This window comes from Neopsephotus bourkii, unplaced genomic scaffold, assembly GCF_033783945.1.
Source record: "Neopsephotus bourkii isolate Nb327-2 ecotype Australia unplaced genomic scaffold, CSIRO-AGI_Nbou_v1 NB_245, whole genome shotgun sequence".
Taxonomy (NCBI): domain Eukaryota; kingdom Metazoa; phylum Chordata; class Aves; order Psittaciformes; family Psittacidae; genus Neopsephotus; species Neopsephotus bourkii.
The window spans coordinates 1,754,541-1,778,924 of NW_026900755.1; the positions used below are offsets into that span (position 1 = coordinate 1,754,541).

The 24,384-nt window shown below is 48.9% G+C and overlaps 1 protein-coding gene across 2 annotated transcripts in view; it reads right to left on the minus strand.

Annotated features, from left to right (window-relative positions):
- WTIP (WT1 interacting protein) overlaps window positions 1-20,607 on the minus strand; it is an 82,234-nt gene extending 61,627 nt beyond the window's left edge. Inside the window, exons 1-2 of one of the 2 annotated variants that reach the window (XM_061345926.1) lie at window positions 19,023-20,607; window positions 15,453-16,129 (exon numbers count right to left, since the gene is read on the minus strand). In XM_061345926.1, coding sequence (XP_061201910.1) covers window positions 15,837-16,129; window positions 19,023-20,499 — 1,770 coding nt within the window. In that variant the 5' untranslated portion in view covers window positions 20,500-20,607 and the 3' untranslated portion in view covers window positions 15,453-15,836. Of the gene's footprint in view, window positions 1-15,452; window positions 16,130-19,022 lie in introns of those variants that run through there. The other variant, XM_061345925.1, reaches the window with a different exon arrangement.
- Between the last annotated feature and the right edge of the window lie 3,777 nt (window positions 20,608-24,384).

The following is a 24,384-nucleotide window of genomic DNA, read 5'->3' on the forward strand; positions in this document are numbered from 1 at the left end:
TTGACTGTTTCCCAGCTAATAATAAACCACCCTCCAGGTTAACAGGCTGAATGCCTAGTTGGGGTTTTGCCACGCACCTTTTACGTTCTCAAGGCCAGACCAACAGTAGAAGTGCCTGGCTGCTCTGCAAAAGCTGAGCACAGAGCTAAAAAAAAAATAAGTTCAAGACACTGACGAGTGAGTTCCCTCAGGAAGAACATGGCAAAAAAAGGCAAACCCCAACTATAATGGGGTTTTGGCATCATCTGCTCTTTTTGCAACCTGCCCACTGTACCTGCAGCCAAATCCCTGGCCCAAACCCTCTAGGGGAGAAACCTGCAGCTGCTTAGCTGAAGTGCTAAGCTGCTCCTGTTAAAGAACACGTGTCCTGCTATAGCACTTGGCACTGAGATGCAAACAGTGAAATACAGTTTGGCCCCAGTGGCTAATGTCAGAGGCTATTTGCTTGCAAAATGATCACTTGTGTAGCACTGGTGCCCTGGTGCCTAGTGAGTCTGGTCTTCACAAAACAGATGCTGGCAGCTGTCAACAAGCCCTCAGCACTGTGAGACCCAACCACACATTGCAGGAGGCCTGTTCCCAAAACCAGCACCAGGTGCATTCTCCAACCCACCCCGCTCACTGTCTCTGTGCCAAGATGGCAAGGCAACTTCATTTTAAGCTGAATTTTGGAAGATGGACTCCATTTATTCTGGAGATGGATGACACACTCAAGTCAAAGTGACGAACCAAAAGCAAGATGCTCCTCTCTCCCCTGTCAATCCCCCACCATCCCCACAAGCATCCCACCACTCAGACATCACTCATTTAGTAACTCATCAGCTCCACTGCCCCCTGGCATCAGGCAGCAAAGGAGTTGTGGGTAATTTTTTTGCAACACTTACAAAAATACAGCTAAGCACAGCTGTGGAGCAAACCCCTCCAGGATAATTCATTACACATCTTTCTAGAGGCAGAAAAAAGGAAAATAAAGAACCGCAAAACCAGGGAAATCGTGAGCATATAGAAAAGGCCACAGGATTAGGGAGGTGATTTTCCACTTTTTCAGTTACAGCAAATATCTCCAAATAGATGTGATCTTCTGCAATTTATCAGCCAGACCTCCCTTCTCCATTTTGAAAGGTTATGCAAAGTGGTGAAAGGTTAGTTAATTTATGTTTTAGGAGACTGACTAAAAAATAACAGAAATGTGTAACCTCGTAACTGCAAAGTCAACACTTAACTGATATGAGAAGCCTCTATTCATAATAGCCAAAAGGAGCATTCGTTCCTCTTGACATTCCTCTCTTGAAAGTCCTCTTTAAGTTCCTGACGACTGGAAAAAGGGAAATATAACCCCCATTTTCAAGAATGGGAAAATGGATGACCCAGGGGATTACAGACCAGTCAGTCTCACCTCTGCCTGGCAAAATCTTGGAGCAGATTCTCCTGGAAGGCATGCTAAGGCACATGAAAAACAACAAGGTGCTTGGTGACAGCCAGCATGGCTTCACCAAGGGGAAATCCTGCCTGACCAATTTGGTGGCCTTCTATCATGGGGCTAGAGAACTGATGGACAGCAAGAGAACAGTTGATGTCATCTACCTGGACTTGTGCAAAGCGTTTGGCACTGTCCCACACGACATCCTTGTCTCTAAATTGGAGAGACATCAATCTGATAGGTGGACCATTTGGTGGATAAAGAACTGGCTGGATGGCTGCACACAAAGAGTTGTGGTCAATGGCTCAGTGTCCAGCTGGAGACCAGTAATAAGTGGTGTCCCTCAGGCATTGGTGTTGGGACCAGTCTTGTTCAACATCTTCGTCGCTGACATGGACAGTGGGATTGAGTGCGCCCTCAGCAAGTTTGCCGATGACACCAAGCTGTGTGGTTCGGTTGATACGCTGGAGGGAAGGAATGCCATCCAGAGGGACCTTGACACGCTTGTGAGGTGGGCTGATGCCAACCTTATGAAGTTTAACCATGACAAGTGCAAGGTCCTACACCTGGGTCGGAGCAATCCCAGGCACAGCTACAGGCTGGGCAGAGAAGAGATTCAGAGCAGCCCTGCGAAGAAGGACTTGGGGGTGCTGGTCAATGAGAAAATGAACATGAGCCGGCTTCAGTGTGCACTTGCAGCCCAGAAAGCCAACTGTATCCTGGGCTGCATCAAAAGGAGCGTCACCAGCAGGTCAAAGGAGGTGATCCTGCCCTTCTACTCTGCTCTCGTGAGACCTCACTCGGAGTATTGTGCGCAGTTCTGGTGCCCTCAACATAAAAAGGACATGGAACTGTTGGAACAAGTCCAGAGGAAGGCCATGAGGATGATCAGGGGACTGGAGCACCTCCCATATGAAGACAGGCTGAGAAAGTTGGGGCTGTTCAGCCCGGAGAAGAGAAGGCTGCGTGGAGACCTCATAGCAGCCTTCCAGTATCTAAAGGGGGCCTATAAGGATGCTGGGGAGGGACCCTTCATTAGCGACTGTAGTAACAGGACAAGGGGTAACGGGTTAAAACTTAAACAGGGGAAGTTTAGATTGGATATAAGGAGGAAGTTCTTTACTGTAAGGGTGGTGAGGCACTGGAATGGGTTGCCCAGGGAAGCTGTGAATGCTCCATCCCTGGTGGTGTTCAAGGCCAGGTTGGACAGACCCTTGGGTGATATGGTTTAGGGCAAGGTGTCCCTGCCCATGGCAGGGGGGTTGGAACTAGATGATCTTAAGGTCCTTTCCAATCCTAACTAGTCTATGAGTCTGTGACATTATTTCCTTAGTGTTACGTATTCATGCAATTTTCAGCAGCAGGTGAAATCACTAAAAAATGGAAACTGTGTGAAAAACATTCCTTTATCTGGTTTAAATTAAAATACTCAGGAAAACACAGAGTATCAATAAAGAGGAGTGATAAAGAGGGGTAACCCATTCCACCTCAACCTCACTGTTCATCCACTGTTACAGAGCCTGGTGGAAACCCCATGTGCAACGTCGGTGATAAATACCTTCCCTACTACTAAAGCACTGGTTCAGATTAGGATCTTGACAAAAGCAACATAAGATAATTTACATCTGATTATGGTCTATGTGGTACATGTTTTGTGGCCTTTTAAGTTTGAAAGGGTTCACCTGAGAAGTGGGCACCAGTGGGGCTCCTATTGGTAAGACTGGCTAAGACCCGAGCTGCCCCACAGGCTCACATCACAGGAGCACCACCTTCCATCTAGGCACTGGGTGAGAGCTGGCACCTCTCCCACCCAAGACCTACCTGACAGAAGCTGACACAACTCACTCCAAGCCTCCAGGCCCTGCAGTCCCCTGTTTACATACAGCTCTTGTTGGGCAAGCTGCCCAGATACTGAGGAACCATTCTATGACCTGCAGCGTATGGACAGAGCATGTGGGCGCCCAGTTTCCAGGCAGACATCCAGGGCATACATTCTGCTTCGATATTCCCATGATCCAAGACAGATGGGTCTGAACACCAGCTCAAGATGGTGTTGGCTTTCATTACCACAAGGGCACACTGCTGGCTCAGGTCTAGTAAAACACCAGTGGGTCTTTCTGCAGTGCTGCTTTCCAGCCAGTGGGCCCCCAGTTCAGACCATTTTACAAGGTTGTTGCTCCCCAGGTGCAGGACTTTATGCTTCCCTTGGTTGAACTTCCTGAGGTTCCTGTCAGCCTGTTTCTCCAGGTCCTGCTGAATGACAACACATCATCCACCTGATCTGCCAGCTACTCCTCCCAGCATAGTACAATCTGCGTACTTGCTAGATGTGTACTGTCCCATCATCCTGGTCATTACTGAGCAAGTTAAACAGTACTGACCCCAGTACTGACTCCTGAAGTGCACCATTAGTGAGTGGACTCCAGTGGACTAACCTTGCCCTGCTCGTCACATCTCTGAGTCGAGCAGCTCAACCAGTTTTCATTCCACCTCACAGCCCACTTATCCAGCCTGCACTTCATCAGTTTGGCTAGGAGGATGCTACAGAAGACCGTATCAAAAGCTTTGCTAAAGCCAAGATCAACAACATCCACTGCTCTGCCCTTACTCACCAAGCTTCTTATCACAGAAGAACAGGCCGGTACCCTGCACCACATTTTCACTCTTCCTCATACATCTGCAGAAGCACTTCCTGACCTTCACATCTTTCATCAGATTCAGCTTCAGGCTAGCCTTGGCTCTCCTGACCCCATCCATTCATGGCTCAGATATTTATATTCCTGCCAGGTCATCTGGCCCTGCTTCCACCTCTTATACATTAACATTTCATTTCTTCCTTTGGAGCTGTTTGCTCATCCATGCAGGGCTCCTGCCACTCTTGCTTGAGTTCTTGCACATCAGGATGGACCGTTCCTGAGGTTGGAGACAGGAATCCTTGAAAAAGGCTTTCTTGGATCCCTTTTCTCTTCTTCCTATATAAAGTACAGCTACTTTCTAACTCCTTCCAGTTAGTAAGGTACAAAAGTTTTATATGCAATAACCAACATCAGGCCAGTCTACAGGAATGCTCTCCCCTGTTGTAGGTTCTAGGACTTCCGTTTTCAAGTAAAGCTTTCCCTAACTAAATTCACAACAAAATGACATAGGTACGTAAAGAGCTACCTGTGAATATTTATACCTTCAACTTCTATTTAGAGATTTAAGTCCCCAGTGGATTCTCTTCAGACATTCAAATTAGAGTTAAGTGCATTTCTGAGTGACCTTTAATCAAAACATTCAGGATCAGTGTGTAAATCACTCAGTTGGGATTTTCCTTCTCACAGTAAATCAATGGCAGCATAACCTAATGCAACCATTGCCTCAACTGCAACAAAGTCCTTCTGGAATGTCTCTTTTCATTGTATCCACTAAATAATAAATTTGCAGACAGTCCCTAAGAAAGACCCACAACCCATAATACTTCTCTTGAAGACCAGCTAAAAGAATTGGTGCATTAGTTGGGGGGTGGGGTATACTGTTCTTATTTTTGCTCCCCCCCTTTTTTTTAATTAATAAAGCCTTTGTTTCCAGATGAATGTAGCCTCTTCAGTAATTACATTCATGAAAATAAGGGTAGCTTTTATTAAATCAGTAAAGAATCTCTCTACTGTGCTGTCTCTGTAAGGTTATGAGTGAAGTACAGAGTTGGTGCTGAGCTGGTACCTACACATCCCTTGCTTCTCTCACTGGTACCTTTGAAAGATGAAGGATTTTATCATTTCTGCAGACGAGCTGTTTGTCCATTTCAGAGAAGGAATCATTGTTTATTCTCAATTAAAACATTCTGTTTCAATCTAGTATCAGTCACAAAATGTTTTCTCCAGTTGTCTTCCATCGTAGCCAAAAAGAGAGATGTCTCTTCAAACAAGCAAGTAAAACTAAGTAATCATTACAGATGTTTGCTCCCTGTTGGTCTTCATCTGATGGGAACCATAGCTGTTATCTTGCAGTGGTATCAATGACTCAGGCTGACAGGAATGGCTCATGAAAGTTTCTGTCATGGAAAGCACAGGATCTTCTCTTGAACCAAAATACTTGCTGTAAAGATGTGTGATATCACTCAGGAGTTTGACAAGAAACTTGCATCTTATTATAACAACAAAAAAAAGGCCCTGTTCCTCTACAGTACTGGGTTTAAGGTTTACATCCTGACAAGTATCCCACTCCTTTACCTAAGCATCTGTTGACAGCAGAAGGATCTTCAGCTCAGACCTGAAATACTGGGTGTCCCCTGGCCTTCAGCCTCTTCTTCCCCTGTACAATACTGCCCAGGGCACTACTTGGTACCATTTCTCTATTACCTGATCCTGGAGCTCTTTGAGTAAAGAAAACTCAAAATATTATACTCCTATTTAGGATCACAGTTCTCCAGTCTCCATCCTGCACAGAACAACCCCATCTCACCATCCCACCACAGGCTTAAAAATTATGCCCTGACCCACAGGATAAAAACATACAGCTATTTATTATTAAACTGTCACACTTGACCTTGGAGTTAGTCTTACTCTGATTTAGACCCCAAGACAACACTAAGTCTGTTCTCTTAAGTCAACTGCTTGGTAAGAAGCTGCAAACTATAGTCCAAAAAAAAAAAAAAACAACAAAAAAATCAAAAATCAGACTACAATTTGTTTGCAGGCTTACTGAATACTTCTTTTTTTTCTGGCTGGTATAACTTTTTTTAGAACAGCAGCATTACAGAAGGAAATGATGCATGCAGAACTGAGCCTGCATCAGCAGCATGCCCAGGCCCCAGCTGCTGATCCTTCTTCAAAACTGGAATGTCTTCTGCTTAGGGAGATGTTTTTACAAATGATTGCTACATGGGTGTGTACTTCTTGTCCTTTGAAAAGGGAAGACTCCCATCCACCTCACTGCAGTTTGGTTGCGCTCCAAAGCCAATGTAAAACATACATAAGCAAAATAAAGCTTACGACCTAACATTCCCCTAAATGCCCCTATAACTTGTTCCTGTGCTCAAAATGAAAACAGCCGAAATTAAAAACAAAGTGGTTTTATAGCCACTTTCAGCTCAGCCCTGATGCTGGAAGTTCTGGAAACAATGCCTTGAAATAGCAAAAGCCTAGAAAATGTGTGTGTGTAAACACACAGGCATAAGCTTCACAATAAAGGTGAAATAACACTTCTCAAAAGTTAGGCAAATACTGCCACGTATTTGCTAAAACCCTCTGAAGCAGCCCCTTCTCCTGTTTTGAATCAAAGTCATCTCTTGCGTTTTACACATTGGTTAGGAACATGAATTTAAAACCTCTGCAAATGCACATGCTGGTGAGTGGGTATACCATCCTCACCCCAACCACACAGGCTGTGAGAGTGGGAGGAGGAGATACTTGGATGTAGACAGGAAAAATTCTTCTACCAGTTGCTACCCTGATGTCTGTGCCTTCAGGTCCAGCTAATGTTTGTGCATGGTCGCGTGCTCTCAGCAGCACCCCAGAACCTACCCTCACCCCTTCAGTGCTGCTGCCGCTGACCTCCGGTTCCCATGGGTGGGATTCAGCTCCATGCTGAAAGCCCCCAAGCACAACACACAACACTGCTGGGAGACTGGGCAGCCAGGTCTGCTTCCATCCAGGCACAGTGGCATTCAGCAGCTCTTCTGTCATCCCGCCTGCAGAGCAGGGTTAGAAATTCCCCATGGAGGCACACTGTGCTGACCAACCTATTTGGGAATGAAAAAGCTCCAAGCCAATACTCATTCATGGGTACTTTGTCAGAAAAAAAATGAAAACCCCCAGACCTTGCAATGCATCCTTTTTCTGATCTTACAACAACCTAAGACCACGCTTCCCAATTCTGCCAGTCTTTAAGTAAAGCAAAACGCCCAGTAATTTGAAAGGAAGTTCTGCCCACAAAGGAGTCCAAGATTCAGCCTTAAGCTCAGCAGCTATGGCGTTCTGCGGCATTTTTCTCTTTCATGAGCCTGAGAAATAAATTAAGACACGAGTGACCCAACCAGAGCTAAGCCACTGCGGCAGCCAGATGGGTCTGAGCTGCCCCCCTCTCCCTTCCCACCACCCCATGGGGAAGCAGGCAAAGCCCTGCAAGGTGGGGAACAGAGGCAGAAGCAGTGAAAGGCAGAGCTTCACACTTGGCACACCAGGAAACTGATTTGCAAGTCTGCACTTGGAGCATCTTCAAAGTATCTTCTTTGTGAATAAAAGCAGATCAGCCTGCAGGGATCACCTCTTTCTGGGCTGGTTCTTCACCAGCCTGAATTCCTCCAAGGTGTGGAGCAGGAGCTGAGAAAGCCTTTTCCCAAAAGAGTAACAGCAGTTTGCTCTTACACAGCATTCAAGACTGTTTCAGCCTAACCCAAGCTGCCCCTTCTCTTTTCCCTTTTCTTAGTATGTCAGGGTGGTTTCTTGGTTTTGTTTTTTAAAAGAGCATGGTCTGGCACTCTCGAGTCATTGCACCCCACACAACAGCTCTCTGAAGCTCTAGGGCAGTGTGGGATTTGGTGAGCGAACTGCCACATCTCCACTTTGCCAGAAACTACAGCAAGAGGCAAACCATGCCTTGTGCCTGCCCTTGCTGCATTCAAAGCTCCAAGCCCAAACCTGCAGTGGGTTCAGTTTTTCTGCTTTCTCTGAATGGGGCAGTGACCTGCTCTGCTCATGCTGTGTGTGTTGCTATCGGGAAGCCCTGAACCACTCTCCAAGACCAGGCAACACCTCCCAGCACAGCCACTCTCGCCAACCTCACACTGGAATGTCTCCCTCAAAACTAAGATACAGAAGTGACTGGGAGGGTCTCTTTCCTGGCAAAGCAAAACAGAGAGCTTTCTTCTAATTATCTGTAACACAGCATCTGGATCAACACCTGATGGACACTAACATTTTAGGAAAAAACATTAAATATCAATAAACAGGACCTTTTATTTTGCTGAAAAAAAAAAAAAAAAGGCATCAAAAGGAACAAAGGGGCAACAGTACCAGGAGACCCCAGCATTCATTCAGAGCACACACAGCATCAAGGAGCTCTCTATAATTACCTGCAAATCAGAGGCAATGGGTGTCACATGATTACCTATGTTCCTCTGCTCTGTACACCCTCTCCCGGTTTAGGTTGTGATATTTTTATTATCATTTATTAGAAGTCATTTATTAAATTACTTCTGTTCTGAACACAAGACAACAAGGAGAGGAAAAGTAGAGGATGCAGAACTCCACTTCTAGACACTACCTGTACCACACCCTACCAAAATCATGCATATGGAAAAGTCAGGTTCAGTTTCTGGATCTAATCTCTTCTCACTGGCATTTCAATGCCCCAAGATGGTGGGATTCCAGCTTCTGCTTTCCTAGGATTCACACACATCTTCCATAAAGCTGTCTCCTGCAAGCAAGCAGAGTAACTTGGGAGCACAATGGCAATAGCTGGCTTTGTACAAGCTGAAAGAGGTCAGTAAGACTTAACAGAGCATTATAATCCTCTTTCACACCATTAACTCCACCTGCTCTTTGTTATTTACATCATAATTGGCTGGAATCTGGTGTCTATCGGTCAAGGTACTAAACTCCCAGGGTCACTTTTGCAGCCGCAGCTCAAAGCAGCTGTATACTCACAGCTCTACAGTGGATACATCCTGGGAGGTGCAGAGGCAGCCTGGCAAGCCAGGCAGAGAAACATGGCAAGGGTAAAACACAGACACGAATTTACTTACTCCCTGGTGTCTGTGGTGTAATAAAAACAACTAGAGATAACTACAAGCTGTCAAAACCAAGTCAGACTTGCCCCCATGACCTAACCAGGCCTGTCATGAATGGGAGAGGTCTGCATTTATCAGGTAAGTGTTCCATTTTCTAAATGAAAATGTACTTAGTTAATACCCTGCATGGATTTCCTTGTGAGATGTCTTGAGGGGGTTTCCTTCCTGAGTTAAGCCACTAAGGTCTGCGCCTGTGTTGCAGGGGTTTTCCACCAGAGCAAGTGCATCACTTGCTGTGAACCACTACTGCTTTCCAGGGCTGTATCACAGAGGCTCAGCCCTCCTCTAGCCAGGAACATGTACAACAAGCCAACCCGCTCTTCTTAGAAGACTTACACTTCAGAAAATTACATGCTTATTTCTCAAACCAGCTCAAAATCTGGACTCTAACATGTTGTTGTGCAGCTCTGCTTTCTATTGAGTGTTTAGATCTGGGAAACGTGGCTTTGATTAAAAGTGGGCAACCCACCAATTACAGAGAATTTTCACATAATGGCTTGGCAGAGAGCAAACTGCAAGTTATTAGCTGTTCATCAGAACTTGTGCCTTGTCAATTACCTGTTTCCCCCATCTACACCTGAGAACTGAGATGCTCAAGGTTAACAGCATGGCAACTGCTGCAACACAAAGAGAAACAGAGTGCCAACGTTTTATCAATTACAGCTCCTTCTGCTGTCTGGTATAAACAGTTGTTTTGTCTCAGCTGCTGCTGGACTCCAAAAGCTTTTGATTCTTCTACCTTTTTCATTACTTTTTTTTTTTTAAATCAACATTCTCTTTGAACTAGCTTAGTTATGGAGAAGTGGAAAGAAGAGTTCCAGGTGAGACAGTCCACAGAGATCCTGGGTCTGATCCTGCTGTGTTTCATGTTGATGACAAGAACAGGTAGAGCAGCAGACAGCAGCACATGGGCCTGGTCAGCATGCCTTCTGAGCAGAGGAAACCATAGACAGTGGCAAAACCTATTCACTATCCCCTTGCTCAGAACCATTTCCGTAGTGATTACTTCCCAGTCAATCATCACCTGGCCCAAAAAAATGGATTTAGTAGGAATTTCACACTAGGAAAAAAGACATTAAAACTGCTCTAGCATTACCGAAGGCAGTGTCACATCCACAGGGCCAGGAAACTGAATCAAGCAACAGCAGCAGACTTCAGCCATCTCAATTCAGTCAGGTCAGTGCTTGATGTATTACAGTAACAACCAACCATACTTCTCTCCATATCTCATTAGATATCTTTTCCTAACAAAGGTTTCCAATCGGCTACATCCTGCCCCCTGAAACACCAGGGGCTGGTACTGCCAGCACCCAGGGAACACTGGAGTAGACTGAGAAAGCACAGCAGAATCACTCAGCTTCCAGTCCCAGAGCTTTACACATGGGATCCCAGCTCCCTGTACTGCATACACTTGGGGACAAGCCTGCAGCACAGGAGAGAGGTTTATGTAATGACCGCCAGAACAAAAGGGTATTTCCTATGCCTGGGAGAGGCCACAGCATCTCCACAGACCACAGGAAACATGATCCAAGTGAGCTGCAGCATCTAAATGTGCGTAAGTGTCAAACTGCATTTAGGCATTGCTTTTCTCTTTATTTTAACTTTGAAATTTTCCAATTTTTTTAAGTGGCCACATTAAAAGGGAGACAACATCTTGTTTTCATTTTCCAGAAGTTGTGTGGTGTCACAAGTGAAACAGCTCACCAATTAAATTAATGTTTAGATGGCCAGGAAAGCATCCGAGAGTCCCCAGCAATTCTTCCACAGTAGCCATCTACTCTTCACAAAAGCTATAAACACGTTCTGAACAGAAACATGCCTTATTCAGCCAGACATGGCCTTTTATAACCTATAAAATGCCTCCTCGTGGTCCATTTGGTCCACTCCCTGACTATTTCATGCCAATATGTGGTATTAATATTCTTTGTGTTTACATGCTGCCTTCCCTGCACTTCTCCTGACAACACAAATACACACATTAAACCTCACAAAAACCCTGATGCATTTCAGTGCTGCTGCCTGCAATTAGAGACTTCAGAATTACCCACCTCCCCCAGATTTAGCATTCGCTGTTGGTGGTGTTATTCCAACGCACTCAAATCCCTCTTCAAAGTCATTCGACTTCTCATCCCTGGCACTTGGAAGGAACTCAGTTCTGTCAGGTACCTGAGCTCCCAAAACCTCATCACTGGAAAAACTCCCACATGCCCACAGCATGCAAGCAGCATGCAGTGCCCTTTAGCAGATCCCATGCCAGCCCAACCCCAGTGGGCAGCACCTACCAAACCAGATCAATACACCCCTTCCTCCAACCGCACAGTAGCTGACACTGCTGCCCCCTAATCTCAGGTACATGGAAGGCTGGGGCTTGCATCTAGGTTGGGTTACAATGGCTGAGCTGCTCTTGTCAGCAGACTTGCACCACCACAGCCCCAGCAACACGGAACAGAGGTTTGAACCCAATTGCCTACAGGTTTTCGTGCAAACCTGCCAAGAGGAGCTTTTCCAGGATCTCAAATTTGGAAACAGATGTCTCTAGCAATAAATCCTGACCCCCAGCTGAGTCCCCCTGTGTAAGCCCTTACATGTTTTATACTCACAGTAGTTCTCAGCTGAGCATTAAATGAGTGTTTGTGCTCTGGGATGCTGGGTTTTTTTCCTTAATGAGTCATAGGCCTTTTCTTAAAAGTTTGCTGGAACACATAAATGTGACATTACAGATTTAGTGAAACTGCTCCAAAAAAACAAGGAACAAAGTTTCAGATGATGTGAAATATTCCAGCTGGAAGAGATACATGACTTGCTTGGCCGTTTTCTTGTGCTCCTCTGTATCACAGCACAGTAATAAACACGGCTATGCTGATCGGGAATTAAAACACCACAGTAAGCTTAATAGATAGGTAACACATACCACACAACAGAAATATCTGCTGCAACACAGAAAAAAGGAACAAAATCTACTTCCAGAGACAGCATACACACAGCCACAGTGAAAAATCATGTAAACGTCCAGCCAAATACTGGAATTTACTGGCCAATTGTTAGCACATCTGCTAATTTTGTTAGGATCTGAAGGCTGGTCCTTCCTGCTACCAAATAAGCCAACGGGAATCCTGCTGCGAGCCATGGGATCTGTCACGCCCCTGGAGCATCTCCAAGCAATGCCACATCAGAGCCCCAGGCACCTCCATCCTGTCAGGACTTGATCCTTGCATGCGGTTGAATGTAGCCCTCCAAAACAAGCCTTATTAAGCTCATAACAAAGTTTACAGATACCGTGCACATTCCTTCATTTCTTCCTTTTTGCTGCTTAAATTTTGCTTTAAAATGAAAATACTTTCCCAGCTCTGTCAGAGAGGAGGCACATTGTCCAGGACGGACATAAAAATCAAACACCACATTCTACTCTAAGAGAAACCTAGTTTCTTCAGCCTACAGCTAATTCTGACTGCAGAACCACTCCATTCGGGCACGCTGCAGGACAAAGCACAGACTTTAAGAGACCACAGGAGTAGCTGTACCTCCTCTTCCACCAGAGAGGCAGGGGACCCAGGTAGCAGGGTGCCACAGGATCCTAACACCTTCACCCCAATCACAGTGATTTCATAGAATCCCAGACTGGTTTGGGTTGGAAGGGACCTTAAAGCTCATTCAGTTCCAAGCCCCTGCTGCAGGCAGCATAACCTTCCACTAGACCAGGTTGACCTAAGCCCCATCCAACCTGGCCTTGAACACCACCAGAGACAGGGCAGCTGCAGCTTATCTGGGCAAGCTGTTCTAACGGCCTTCTCTGTGAGTTCCAGTGCCTCAGCGCTGGAACAGAGTGTAAGAACTTCTTCCTTTATCTAATCTAGATGTACCATCTTTCTGCAATTGTTTCAGTTTTAGTAGAACTGTTTGACTTACCATTGCAGGGTTGGTTGTGTTTGTTTTTTTTTTCCCTTTCCACTGCTGAACAAGCCTTTGAAACATCTGGAAATTACTGTGCCAGATATTTTTCCCCCATTTTTTAATAATCACTTTAGTATTTGGCAAATACTTTTGCTTTGAGAAGGCTTTCTAAGCATCCAGTATCCACATGGCTGTAACAGAGACATCTACATCGTAATTTATTAACTGTGGATATTAAGGATTTCAGTCTAGACCAGTATCTTCGCTGCTGCCATCAAGCCATCAGCAGGAGCACATGAAGTTACATTTAACATGTGTAAATGATACAAAAGTTATAGAACTTCAGGGGAATTTTCCACTATGAAGCACCAACTTCAATCACGTTGTAACTGCAGCTACTTTGACAGTCACCTGTTCCTTCACAGCAGCATCACATTCCTACTCCGCAACCTATAGTGGCCACAGAATCCATTAAACTATTTACTCCCAATTCACACTCCACCGTGTATGAACTTCCAGTGCATGATTTAACACCAAACTGGGACATCTGCGCCCATAAATCTTTTAATCTCACTTAGGATGTCTCCCTGACCACCCTAAGGCTGCATACCTGATAGGTTTTTTTTCGGCACAGGGAAGGGTGTTACTTAAAAGCCTGATGTTACTTCTGAGAATTTGAGAGCTTTTACTTGGGGAATGCAATACAGACTTGGCTTGGAGCTTGTGACAGCCCTAAGAAACCCGGAGCAGAAATAATGAATTGCTCAGTGTTTCAGGCAGCAGCCCCTTGGGTCTGCTACCACCAGGCGCACAGCATGCTCCAAACCAAACTGCAACACAGGCTCCACTCAGCCCTTGCAAACCAGTAGTACCCTTTCCACAAAGATACAGACTCTCTGAAACAGGCAAAAAGTAACTTCGTTCTCCACACACAGTTCGCATATAAGGATCCCCTCAAAAGCCACAAGGCACGATGTTCACAGGGGTACACACAGTATGATGTATCAACTGTTACCTCTATTTCCATGGAAATAGAAAAGATCTAATATTTCAGGAAGAAAGCTTAAAACACTTTAGCAAATACATCAAGTGTTCTGGTCACCAACTGCAAGCCCACCTAAATTCCATTCAGATTTTCATATTTCATCTTTAAACAATGCAGCTTCTAGGGACTCACCACTGTTGTCTCTCTTAATTTTGATCTCACTTGCATATACATCTCCCCATCCCACCAACCTGTACACACAAAAACTAACTCAGAAGCATAGTGTAGGGCCCAAAACCAAGTCCAGATTTGCATGGATGACTACGCACACAAAGGGCAAAAAGGTCCTGGATGGGTCTAGGAATCTATTTCTTCCCTTCAACTACCTACCAGGCCAGAGGCTTTTCAGCAGGATGTTACCAGCAGCATTTCCTGGTGGTGCTCCAAAAAACCCTGTGCTGGTACTACTGGGTGGCTTTCTGGAAAGATCCAGGAGCTCTCAAAAGGCAAGCCTACTTGCTAGGGTAACAGCAGACTTTTGCTAGACAGGTAACTATAGTTATTAACAGGATCCAGACTTTGCATCTCATTCCAAGACATAACTCACTCCTGATTTGCTTGGTAAATCTCCTGCATGGTATTGAGAAAGGGGCTGCTTCCCTTGGGATACAGAAGGGTCAGACAAAGGCATAAAGTAAGAAAGGTGACAACTCTCTGCAAAGGGCTAGCTTGTTTCTCACTACCACATGTGGTATGAACTTGCTGTATCCTGCATATCTGATGTGGGAGGTAAGGGGGTGAGGTGACCACAAAGTGGGGAGGAAGGCACTTGATGTTCACCTTCACAAAGGGCACTGCATGGGGGTACCGAAAGATGCCAGCAAGACTGCAAACCTGCTTGTCTCTAGGCTTTGCACAAGCAGGAAACGAGACACACTTTCCTTGCCTCATTTTCTCACAGTGCATTTTCCATCTCCTCTTTACTTCCAGTGAGACAATCCAGTGACTTCTTGCACTGGATCCCCCACCCTGACCATGATGAGCAGACAGCCCTTGATGGAGGATGGCTGCAGCACAGCAGGAGCTGCCAGGAGCATAGGATAGCTGCCTGCGCCCCTCCATCGGCTTTCCTTCCATTCCTGACAACAGGCCAGCACAGCCACAGGACATACAGAGATATTGTTCAAAAGCAACAGCCAAATCAGCCTGACTGTTCAACACGATGACATTTCCCTGCCCAGCAGATGACAAGCTGTAGGTCTACAGTCAGTCCCAAAAGGACTGCTTGATGTGGATAACCATGCCAAAAGCCAGGGTTTTGCCTTAAACTGCCTTTTTCAACATGTAGTCAGACCGAAGAATTCTGCAGAGAAAACAGGATTTAAGGCAGCGCCTGAGCTGATGACTTTCCAACACCCACAAATGTCCTGTTGACACTTCAGGACTCACATTCAATTCAAAGTATCCCTGAAACAACTTTGGCAATTCACCTCATCACATACAAATACTCAGCTGAGAATAGTTATGAAAGCAAGTGAAAATACTCTTATTACCTCTCTTATCATCTGCCACTACACCAAGCACATTACTAAGCTGTCAGTACCTAGACAGGGGACAGGCAGGAGGTCTCAGAGGGTGGAGGAGGAAGCAGTTTGGGCTGGAACTGCATAGGCAGCAGCCACAAGCTTTACCCAATCCAGCTGTAGGCTGCTGCCAAGGGAACAGTCCCAACTTCTTGGAACCACTTTCTTTGCACCCTCTTCCTCAGGTCAGCTCAGACACCTCATCCACAGGGATGGATCGGAGCAGCTCACCAACCCAGCCCAGGACAACCCTCCCTCTCCCCTTCCTCCCCTGCAGGCTCCACATTCTGCAAGATGAGTGCGCCCATGTGGCTGCAACATGCTGGCGAGAGCACTTGGAAGTGGCAGGGCGCTACCCTGCAGCTGTGCAACTGGGGTTAGGGCAGATGCAGAGAGCTTCTCTGCGGCGCTGTCATCTTCAGTCAGACTAAACCAACTGCGGAAGGGCGTTTTCCTCCTCGCTACAGATGCGCTGAAGCCTGCCGGAAGAGAGGGGAGGACGGAGAAGGTGAGGCAGCAAAGCAAACCACCCGGCACAGCACTGCTCAGAGCCATTCATACCAGCATGGGCAGACACAGCTGTCAGTCCCTTAGACCTGCTGGCTTGCACGCTACTCGGCTCCTCCAGAGCCTCTTCAATGCTCAGACATGCCCTTCATCACCTATTTATTTGCCCCAGACTGCAGGCTCCTACTGAAGAAGAGCAGTGAGATGTGGGAGAGCAGTCAGCAACTGCCAGCACGAGCATGGTTAGGGAACACTCAAACTAACCCACAAACAGAATGAAGACAGGGTAGAGTGTTCCTCCTCCTGTTAGTCACTTGACCTCAAAGACACTGCTCAAATTTTCAATTCATTTTCCTCACCCCCTTTTGTTTTTTGGGGGAGAGTGGGTATGAGTGGGAGGGTGCAACAGGGGAAACAGTGGGAGAACACTAAAATTACCAATGTCCTCATATAAGCATTTACTCACTGGACAATTGAGCTCATCTAATTAAGGAGTATTAAACCATCTCCTTATTAAGGAGTATTAAACTATCCCCTCTGCTCCCTCTACCTTGTTAGACTCCAGGCTCAACACTTCGGTTCTCCACGTGCATCACAGAACATTTCACTACTGCCCCCAGAGCATGCCAGACACCAGCACCAAGGGAGTGAACACGTAAGCAAAGACTTCAGCTGCAGTTGTGTGTGAACTGCTACACCAACCAATGCATTTCTCCTTGCTCCCTTTCATTAGCAGTGTGTAAGACCCTCCCAGGTACAGACTTCTCCCTGTCCTGTTATTACTTTCCTCGTCTTTGACCCGTCAGCCTGCAGTCGTTCCTGCCAGCCCTCAATGCACTTGCTCAGCTGAAGCTCAGCATTCACCTGCATGTGTGATCTGAACCAAAAAAGCAGGATCAAGCCCACCAGGGTTTATCAAAACCTCATCAACTCACACAAACCAACTTTCTCCTTTAAAGAACCCCAGTTTTCTGGGTTTCAGCTGCTCCCAGAATGTGAGTCACAGCAGCAGTCTTTGTGCTGCTACAACAAATATCCACAGAGCAGCTGGTATATATGCTCCCTAGGCATAAAGGCACAAGCTTACTGCTGATCCTACACAGGACACATCTGCCGACATTCACAGCATGCTGCAACATGTTACTGCAGAACATACCTGCAAGTAGTGACACTTGAAACTGGCAAATTCTTACAAATTAGGAAAAACCCACCCGCAACAGATTCCCCAGCGGTGCTCCTGGAGTTGCTGATCACACATACAGCCCCCCTGACCGCTGAAAACCCCACTCAGAGCCTCAGAACAAGCTTGTTTCTCACTCTGAATACATCTTATTTCCCAATCTCCAGTGCGTATCACAGAAACTCTGAAGGCAGTGTTTCCTGTGCTCAGTGAGCATGTTAACTGAGCCCTCCCATTCAGCTTCTGCACAGACAGAAGCAAACTCTTACTGTCCTCAGCTGCTGAGGAGCACCATGCCAGCTTCCAGACCCTGCAAAAGATGCCATGGATGACCACTAGCTTTCTTACCAGTCCCACAAGGGATGGAGGGAGGCAGAAAGCACTGTGTTCAGCTTCCCTTGGGCACAACAACCTGTAGAAATGATGCTGCTGCAGTTCACAGAAAGATTTTTTCCTAGTAGGAGAGGGTACTGCTCTGTTAGCTACCTCCGGTTATCAGCCCAGGTCTCTCTCACTACAAGCCTCTCCCAGATGCTTGCAAGGAGCCCTGCAACTCCACCTTTCCATGCAGAGTGCACTAATGCCATGCCAAAACCACTCTGAATCCCTGTGTTTAAATTGGCAACTAAGGCAATGCATGACCCATCCTCAGCAAGGCTCGTATCACACGCCACTAAGCAGCAGCTCCCACACATGAAGGCAGCACACAAAGGCAGAGGTAAGTGCCTCCTCGAAGGCCATACATGGGGGCTGGCTCACCCACAGACCTTTTTCCAAGGCTTCTTTATCCTTCCTCTGCCGGGAGCTCTTGCACCCCTACACGACAGCCCTCACCCCATGATCGAGCTGGGGACAGCCTGCTCCCAAGGACTGCCTAGGTCTTGCAGTCACATAGCTCATCTACAGCCCACAGCACAGTATTTGCATGCTCCAGGATCATCTTTCAAAAGCATCTTGGCCTTTTCCACAGTACAAAACAAGAAAGACAAGGGAGTTTAATCACAACTAGCATGACTACAAAACGCATTCACTGATTTCAGTAAGTTACTTTTGTTCTACGAAGAAGCAACAACAGTTCAGGAGATGACCAACGGGCTTGGTTAACCTTAGCAGGGACAGAGGGCTCTCCTTGCCCAAACTCCCATCCCTGGGAAGATGCTGACCCATGACAGCCTTTCAAGCTCTCAGGGGCAGAAACAAAGCCAGGATTCCACTCTTGCTCCAAACTAACACACGGATTTTACTGAACGGGGCACTAAAAGTTACTTTACCAGCCACACTCATATGTGTAACAGTTATCACAAAACGGCTGAGAGGACGATGTCAAACGCCACAGCCTCAGGAGTGTAGGAGGTTATCAGTAAGCTCAAGAGCAAGAGAGACACACGAAAGTCACTGCAAGCACAAACAGCTCCTGTAACACCTCAGAAAAGCCTCCCATCCGCACGTGGAAGGGGAAGCACCACATGTCCCGGCATTTTCTGCCTAGTGTGTGAAGACTATATAGAAAACAAGACCACACACCAGGAGCGTGCTATGGTGCAAGTCCTTCCGACACCAGCTGGACAGTTAGAACTGCGGCGACAGGGGCCTCCAGCAGGTGCCTGGCCAGGAGCAAGCCCGGGCAGCACACGCGGTCCCGCACCCTGCCGCCCCCCAGCCCCTCACCGCCCTTGCTCACTCACCGAAGTACTCCTTCTTCATGTGCATCTCCAGCTCCTTCTCCAGCTCCAACGTCAGCGCCTCCAGCCGCCTCTCCGCCTGGCTGGGGCCGCTCTCCCGGCACGGCGTCACTTGGTAGGGGAGCTTGAATTTGGGTGCCGAAACTGAGCCTTTGGTCGGGCTGTAGGCGTAGGGGGGCACGGCCTCGGGGACAGCGGCCGCGTGGTGCTGGTCAAGCCGCGGCGGGGACTGGGCATGGATCTTGTGGTAGACGTCCCCCAGCTCCGGCGCGGCGCCGTCCTCCTGCAGGCCGGGTCCCAGCAGGGAGGAGCGGGGAGAGGGCAGCTGCAGCTCAGGGTAGGCGCTCATGGAGCCGCGGGAGCTCCGCGAGCTCTGGCTGGAGATGCTGGAGCGGGGGCTCACCACGGTGGCGCCAGCCGCGACACGGCCCTCGGGGCCGCAGAGGCTGGAGCGGGGACTGGCCAAGACGAAGCCAGCGCCGCCCGCAGCCTCCGGCTCGGCGCTGCTGCCCGGCGGGCCGTACCTAGAGTCCGAGTAGCTGGAGCGAGGGCTGGTGGTGCAGGAGTACTGGCTGGCGGTGCTGGAACGGGGGCTGGCGTGGCGCTGGTCGTAGCCCATGCTGATGCCACTGGTGCGGTTACTGCTGGGCTTGCTGCCGCCGCCGCCGTCGTAACTGGTGAGACTGGCGCGGGGACTGGAGTGCTTGCTGGTGTCGCTGGCCGTGCTGGCGTAACTGGAGCGGGGGCTGAGGGCGGCCCCGTCGTACTGCACCAGGCTGGCGCGGGGGCTGCCGTACTTCTCTTGGCCGGGTACCACCAGGCTGGACCGCGGGCTGGAGAACTTCTCGTAGGGTAGCGCGGCCGCGCCACCCAGGCTGGATCGCGGGCTGGAGAACTTGCTGTGCTCGGCGACGGGGCCCGGCGAGGAAGTGGCCAGGCTGGCCCGCGGGCTGGACGCACCGTACCTGCCGTCCGGGCCGGCGCCGGGCACCCGCCCTCCGCCCTTGGCCACGTAGCCGCCCTCATAGGCGCTGCCCGCGGCGTAGCGGTAGCCCTCGGCCGAGTAGCGCTTGCCCTTGTCGGCGAAGCCGCTGTAGCAGGGCAGCGCCACCTCCGAGCGGGTGCACAGCCCCTCCTCGCAGCACAGCGGCCCCGCGCCCGGCGGTGGTTCGGCGGCGCGGCCGTTGGCGGCGCGGAGCGGGACGCCCGGCGCCGCGGGCGGGTAGACTTTGCCGCAGGGGGCGGCGGCGGGGAAGGCTTCGGCGGGTGGCGGCGCGGCCGTGCCGTTCATCTTCCGGCCCCTCTGCTCTGCCGTCATGTGGGCAGCAATGACCCGCTTGGTCTCCTCCAGGTCGGGGTGCAGCACCATGTCCCGGCGGCCGCCCCGGCCGTACGGACCCTCCGGGCACGGTTCGTAGAGGGACAGATCCTCCATGAACTTGGCAGCCTTCAGTGCCATGTCCTCCACGTACTTCTCCATGATCGGCCGGTGCCCGGCGGCGCGGCGGGGCGGGGGAGGCACGGCGAACTCTGTGAAAGCACAGCACGGAGCAGAGAAAGGGGGAAAAAAAAAACAAAACAGCCCACTCCAGAAAGCACCACAAAACCAAAGGAAAAAAAAAAAAACCACCCCAAAAGCAAGCCCCTTCCTGCGGTCCTGGCAGGGCAGTGCCGGGGACGCGGCTCCCTGGCCTGGAGGTTGCGAGGCGGCGGCCAGGCGAGGCGGCAGTCACCTCGGCGGCATCCCCGTCTCAATACAGCCGGGCTACCCGGCGGAGTGCGGCGAGCAGAGATGAAGAGCCCCTGTGTCACTTTCCAGCCTTAAATAAGTTGCTCGGTCCAGTCAATGGCGCGCTGCGCGGAGGAATTTGCGCTCGGCGGCTCCCTGCCCCCGCCGCCCCCGGCCGGCCGCCTCGCGAAGGGGCCGCGATCCGGCCGGCACCCCCGGGGCGGGGGGTGATAGGCGGCGGCCGGCACGGAGGGGCTTTGCGGCCCGGCGAGCGGAGCGCTGGATGCGGCGAGGCAGGGACTCCTTTGTGTGGGGCAGGAATGCGAGGAAGGAGACTGGGCGCTGCGTCCCGCTGGAATGTAGTTAATGCTGGAGCCAAACAATGATTTTCACCGAGTCAGTCTGGGAGAGGGCGGCTGCGGCGCTCCTCGCGGCTTCCCCTCCGCGCCGCCCGCTCTTCTCCATGGCCGGCACTGGCCAAGACCCCCTGCCCGGGACTGGCTGTCGGGCTGTGCCGCCGCGGGCCAGCGGGGCTGTCACCGGGAAGCCGGGGGCTCGGCGGAGCGCACCCAGGGCGGCCGCGCACGGACGGGTCTGTCGGGGAGGCGGCCGGTGGGGTCCCGCTTCCCCGGGGGGCTCCGCTGCCCTCGCCCCTCCACGGAACCTGCCGGCGGGACCCTCGGAAAGGGGTGCCCCCTTCGATCCCCCGACCTCGGGGCCGGGGGCTGCGGTCAGCGCCGTGCTGCCCGTGACTTACACGTGTGCGTAACCGCGGAGCAGGGCCGGTGACCCGCTCAGCACCCACGGTCCGCACCGCAGCTGATCGCCATTAGCAGTTAGGTAGCCTCCTTGTTTTCTTTTATAGACAGTGCCGAGACATACGATAAACATATTGTGGCCTAAAGCAATCTATGAATTGACACGAGTTTAAGAAAGCAAGCTACTGTGTAACTTTTCAAGAGCTGCATCTGTTGATCTGGTAACAAGACCCAGCGCTGCTTGCCATTTACATCTGTACATACACAAAAAAGGCTGCCAGAAAATAACACCCCCAAAACGGCTACTGAACTGAGAACTCCCGTACTAAACCAGCACCTTACAGTTAATTTTATTGCAACTAAGCTGAAATCCCTAACGATCATTGTGGTAATGGCAGAAATGCTGACAAAGCCGTAACAATGGGTACCTGAACAATGTTCTCACACTGCCAGGTGCTGGGCGCCCTGAGAGGGGAGAAATACGTTGCAATATTGAGCTATAGCCATTGTACACTGCCAAGAACATTTTATCCTGTTACCATACCTAATTAAACATTAAAAGCAATTGTGTACTCAAAAATGTCCCCAGGTGTGGAGGGCAATTGACTGGCAATCTGTTTGTGTGGAGGGGTGGCAGGGGGGTGGAAATCCAACAAATCATATAAATACATAGAGCAAGACATGAAAAGCAAATCTATCAGACATGGGAGAGGTAGTCACAGTGAATGTGATCATCCATGTGCCAATACAAACGATCTTGGGAGCCAAGTGTTCTTTTCTAATATATGTTCACATCTTTCATTGCACTTTCTGCCAATCTCCTAAACAAGGTGTTACTTGTGGGACAAGTTACATTTCACCTGTAGTCTGCAGGTGTGTGATGGCTGGAAGCACCTCTTGCAGCTTTGTGTCCTGGTGCATGCCGTCCCTGCTCCAGCTAACACAGCGCAGGCCCATGGACCAGCAGCAAAAGCTTCCCAGCAAATGTGCCACAGCACAGAGCAGGATCAAAGCAGTAGTTCAAGTCTTATTCAAGCGTTGGGCTTTCTGGTAAAGCTGTCAGCAAAGACACAAACTGTGCTGCTAGCCACATGGCGTGGGCTTGCACCCACCAAGAACAAAGAGAGGTTCCTTCACAGAGCACATGGAAGTTGCCATTAACCTGAGCTCTCCATCTACCCCACCTGGTTCTCCACACAGTGTTTGTTTGGGACAGTGGGTGTCTCATCAACTGCTGCCTTCATGCATAGGAGCTCCTTCTTCAGCCCTTCCTGGAGCCTGCGCTAGGATGCTCTGTCCTGTTACAGACTTTGAACCACCTACTGTGATATTTACAGGGTTGTCTTCCTGAGAAACTAGGGGAGGGTCGTGGACAACCTGGGGACTTGGTCCATCAGAGCACATGTAAGGAAAAATTAAGTTTTTGTTTTGCTTTAAAAAACTTCACAACATTAGATAACTTTACGATTAATCTAGAAATGGGTAGGGCATATTGGGAGGCCCCTCTGATATGCTCATGCATGGAAGCATTATGAATGTCTGTCTTTACAGTAAGAACTGCAGAGCTGATGCTGCATGAAGTCAGAAGTGTGAGCTGCAGCAGAAGCTCCTTGTCCTGTAGCTCTACCCTTCTGAGCCAGAAATCTGGCCCTTTTCCCACCTTTTGAGGCAGCACAGGTCTATATTGCTTCCATTGCAAGCAAGCAGCAGGTTTCTGTGGTAGCAAGTCTCTTGCTACCTAAGTCATTAAAGCATGTTGAGGATGAACTCCTGGGAAAACCATACAGGAGACCAAGAGAATATGGAGAATATAACGAAACACTTTTTTAGTAAGTAATGTGAATCAGATGATAAAAATCATTTACTTTTACTGTTGAGGGCTTATGCTCTGTAAGTAAATCCTCAAAGCCAGGCCCAGATGAGCCTGGTGTAGCCCTGGGCCAGACTATCCCTGTGTTCCCACCTCAGCCCTGCTCCAGGGATAATACAACAGACCCCCTCTTCACCAGTAAATTGTACTTCTATCATACACGTAATGAACATAACATTTATCCACACCATAGCCACAGATGCAGGCCACATGGGTGAAATAAATATGCTTGCAGTGGTACATAGCACACTTGAGCAGTGCTGCATTTCTCACAGAGGACCATATGTGCTGGGCTGTGGAAACAAAAAGTGTGGAGTTGAAGCTGCTGTTGCTGTAATAAGTACCCTATCACTCTCCTAACTCTTATGTACTAGAAAACTCAAAAGTTACAGCTCAGCAATCCTCACTTCATTCTAAATACATTTGCTGAATTGTAACAACCAGCACTAAAATACATATATTTCAAAAAGACTCACTTCCACAACCAAGAGCACAAGAGCTGTCATAGAGCGTTATAAAAGCTGAACCTAATTTCTTAATTTGGGGTGGCAGTCCTTACGCCTGATTTTAAGTTATATCAGTAAACCAGATATTAAGGAAAGCCAGCTGCTTCTGTTAAACTCCTTTGTTTGAGACTTAAAGGGAGCAAAAAAGCCAGGTGGAGTTATTGATCTGTGAATACCAGCCGGCTGGGCCTCGCAGGCAGCACACTCCTGTTTCTCCTAATTGCCAGTGCCTTTAAGGAAAGGCTGCCCAAGCCAGCAGGCAGGGGAAATCTAATGGCTTGTTGGGGGTTTTGTGTTCCTGAGTGCTAACAGCTTAATGCCAACAAAGCAGAGAACATGTCCATGTAAGAGTCCACCAGTGAAATTCTAGCTCTATTGAAGACAATGGCAGAAATCCTACTGGCTTGTACTGTGGTGTATGTTATATCATATGTGGTTCTACTGACACAGTGCAGGAGGGGAGTGCTTTGTCTCACTTCATCAATTTAATGATTTGAAGCTA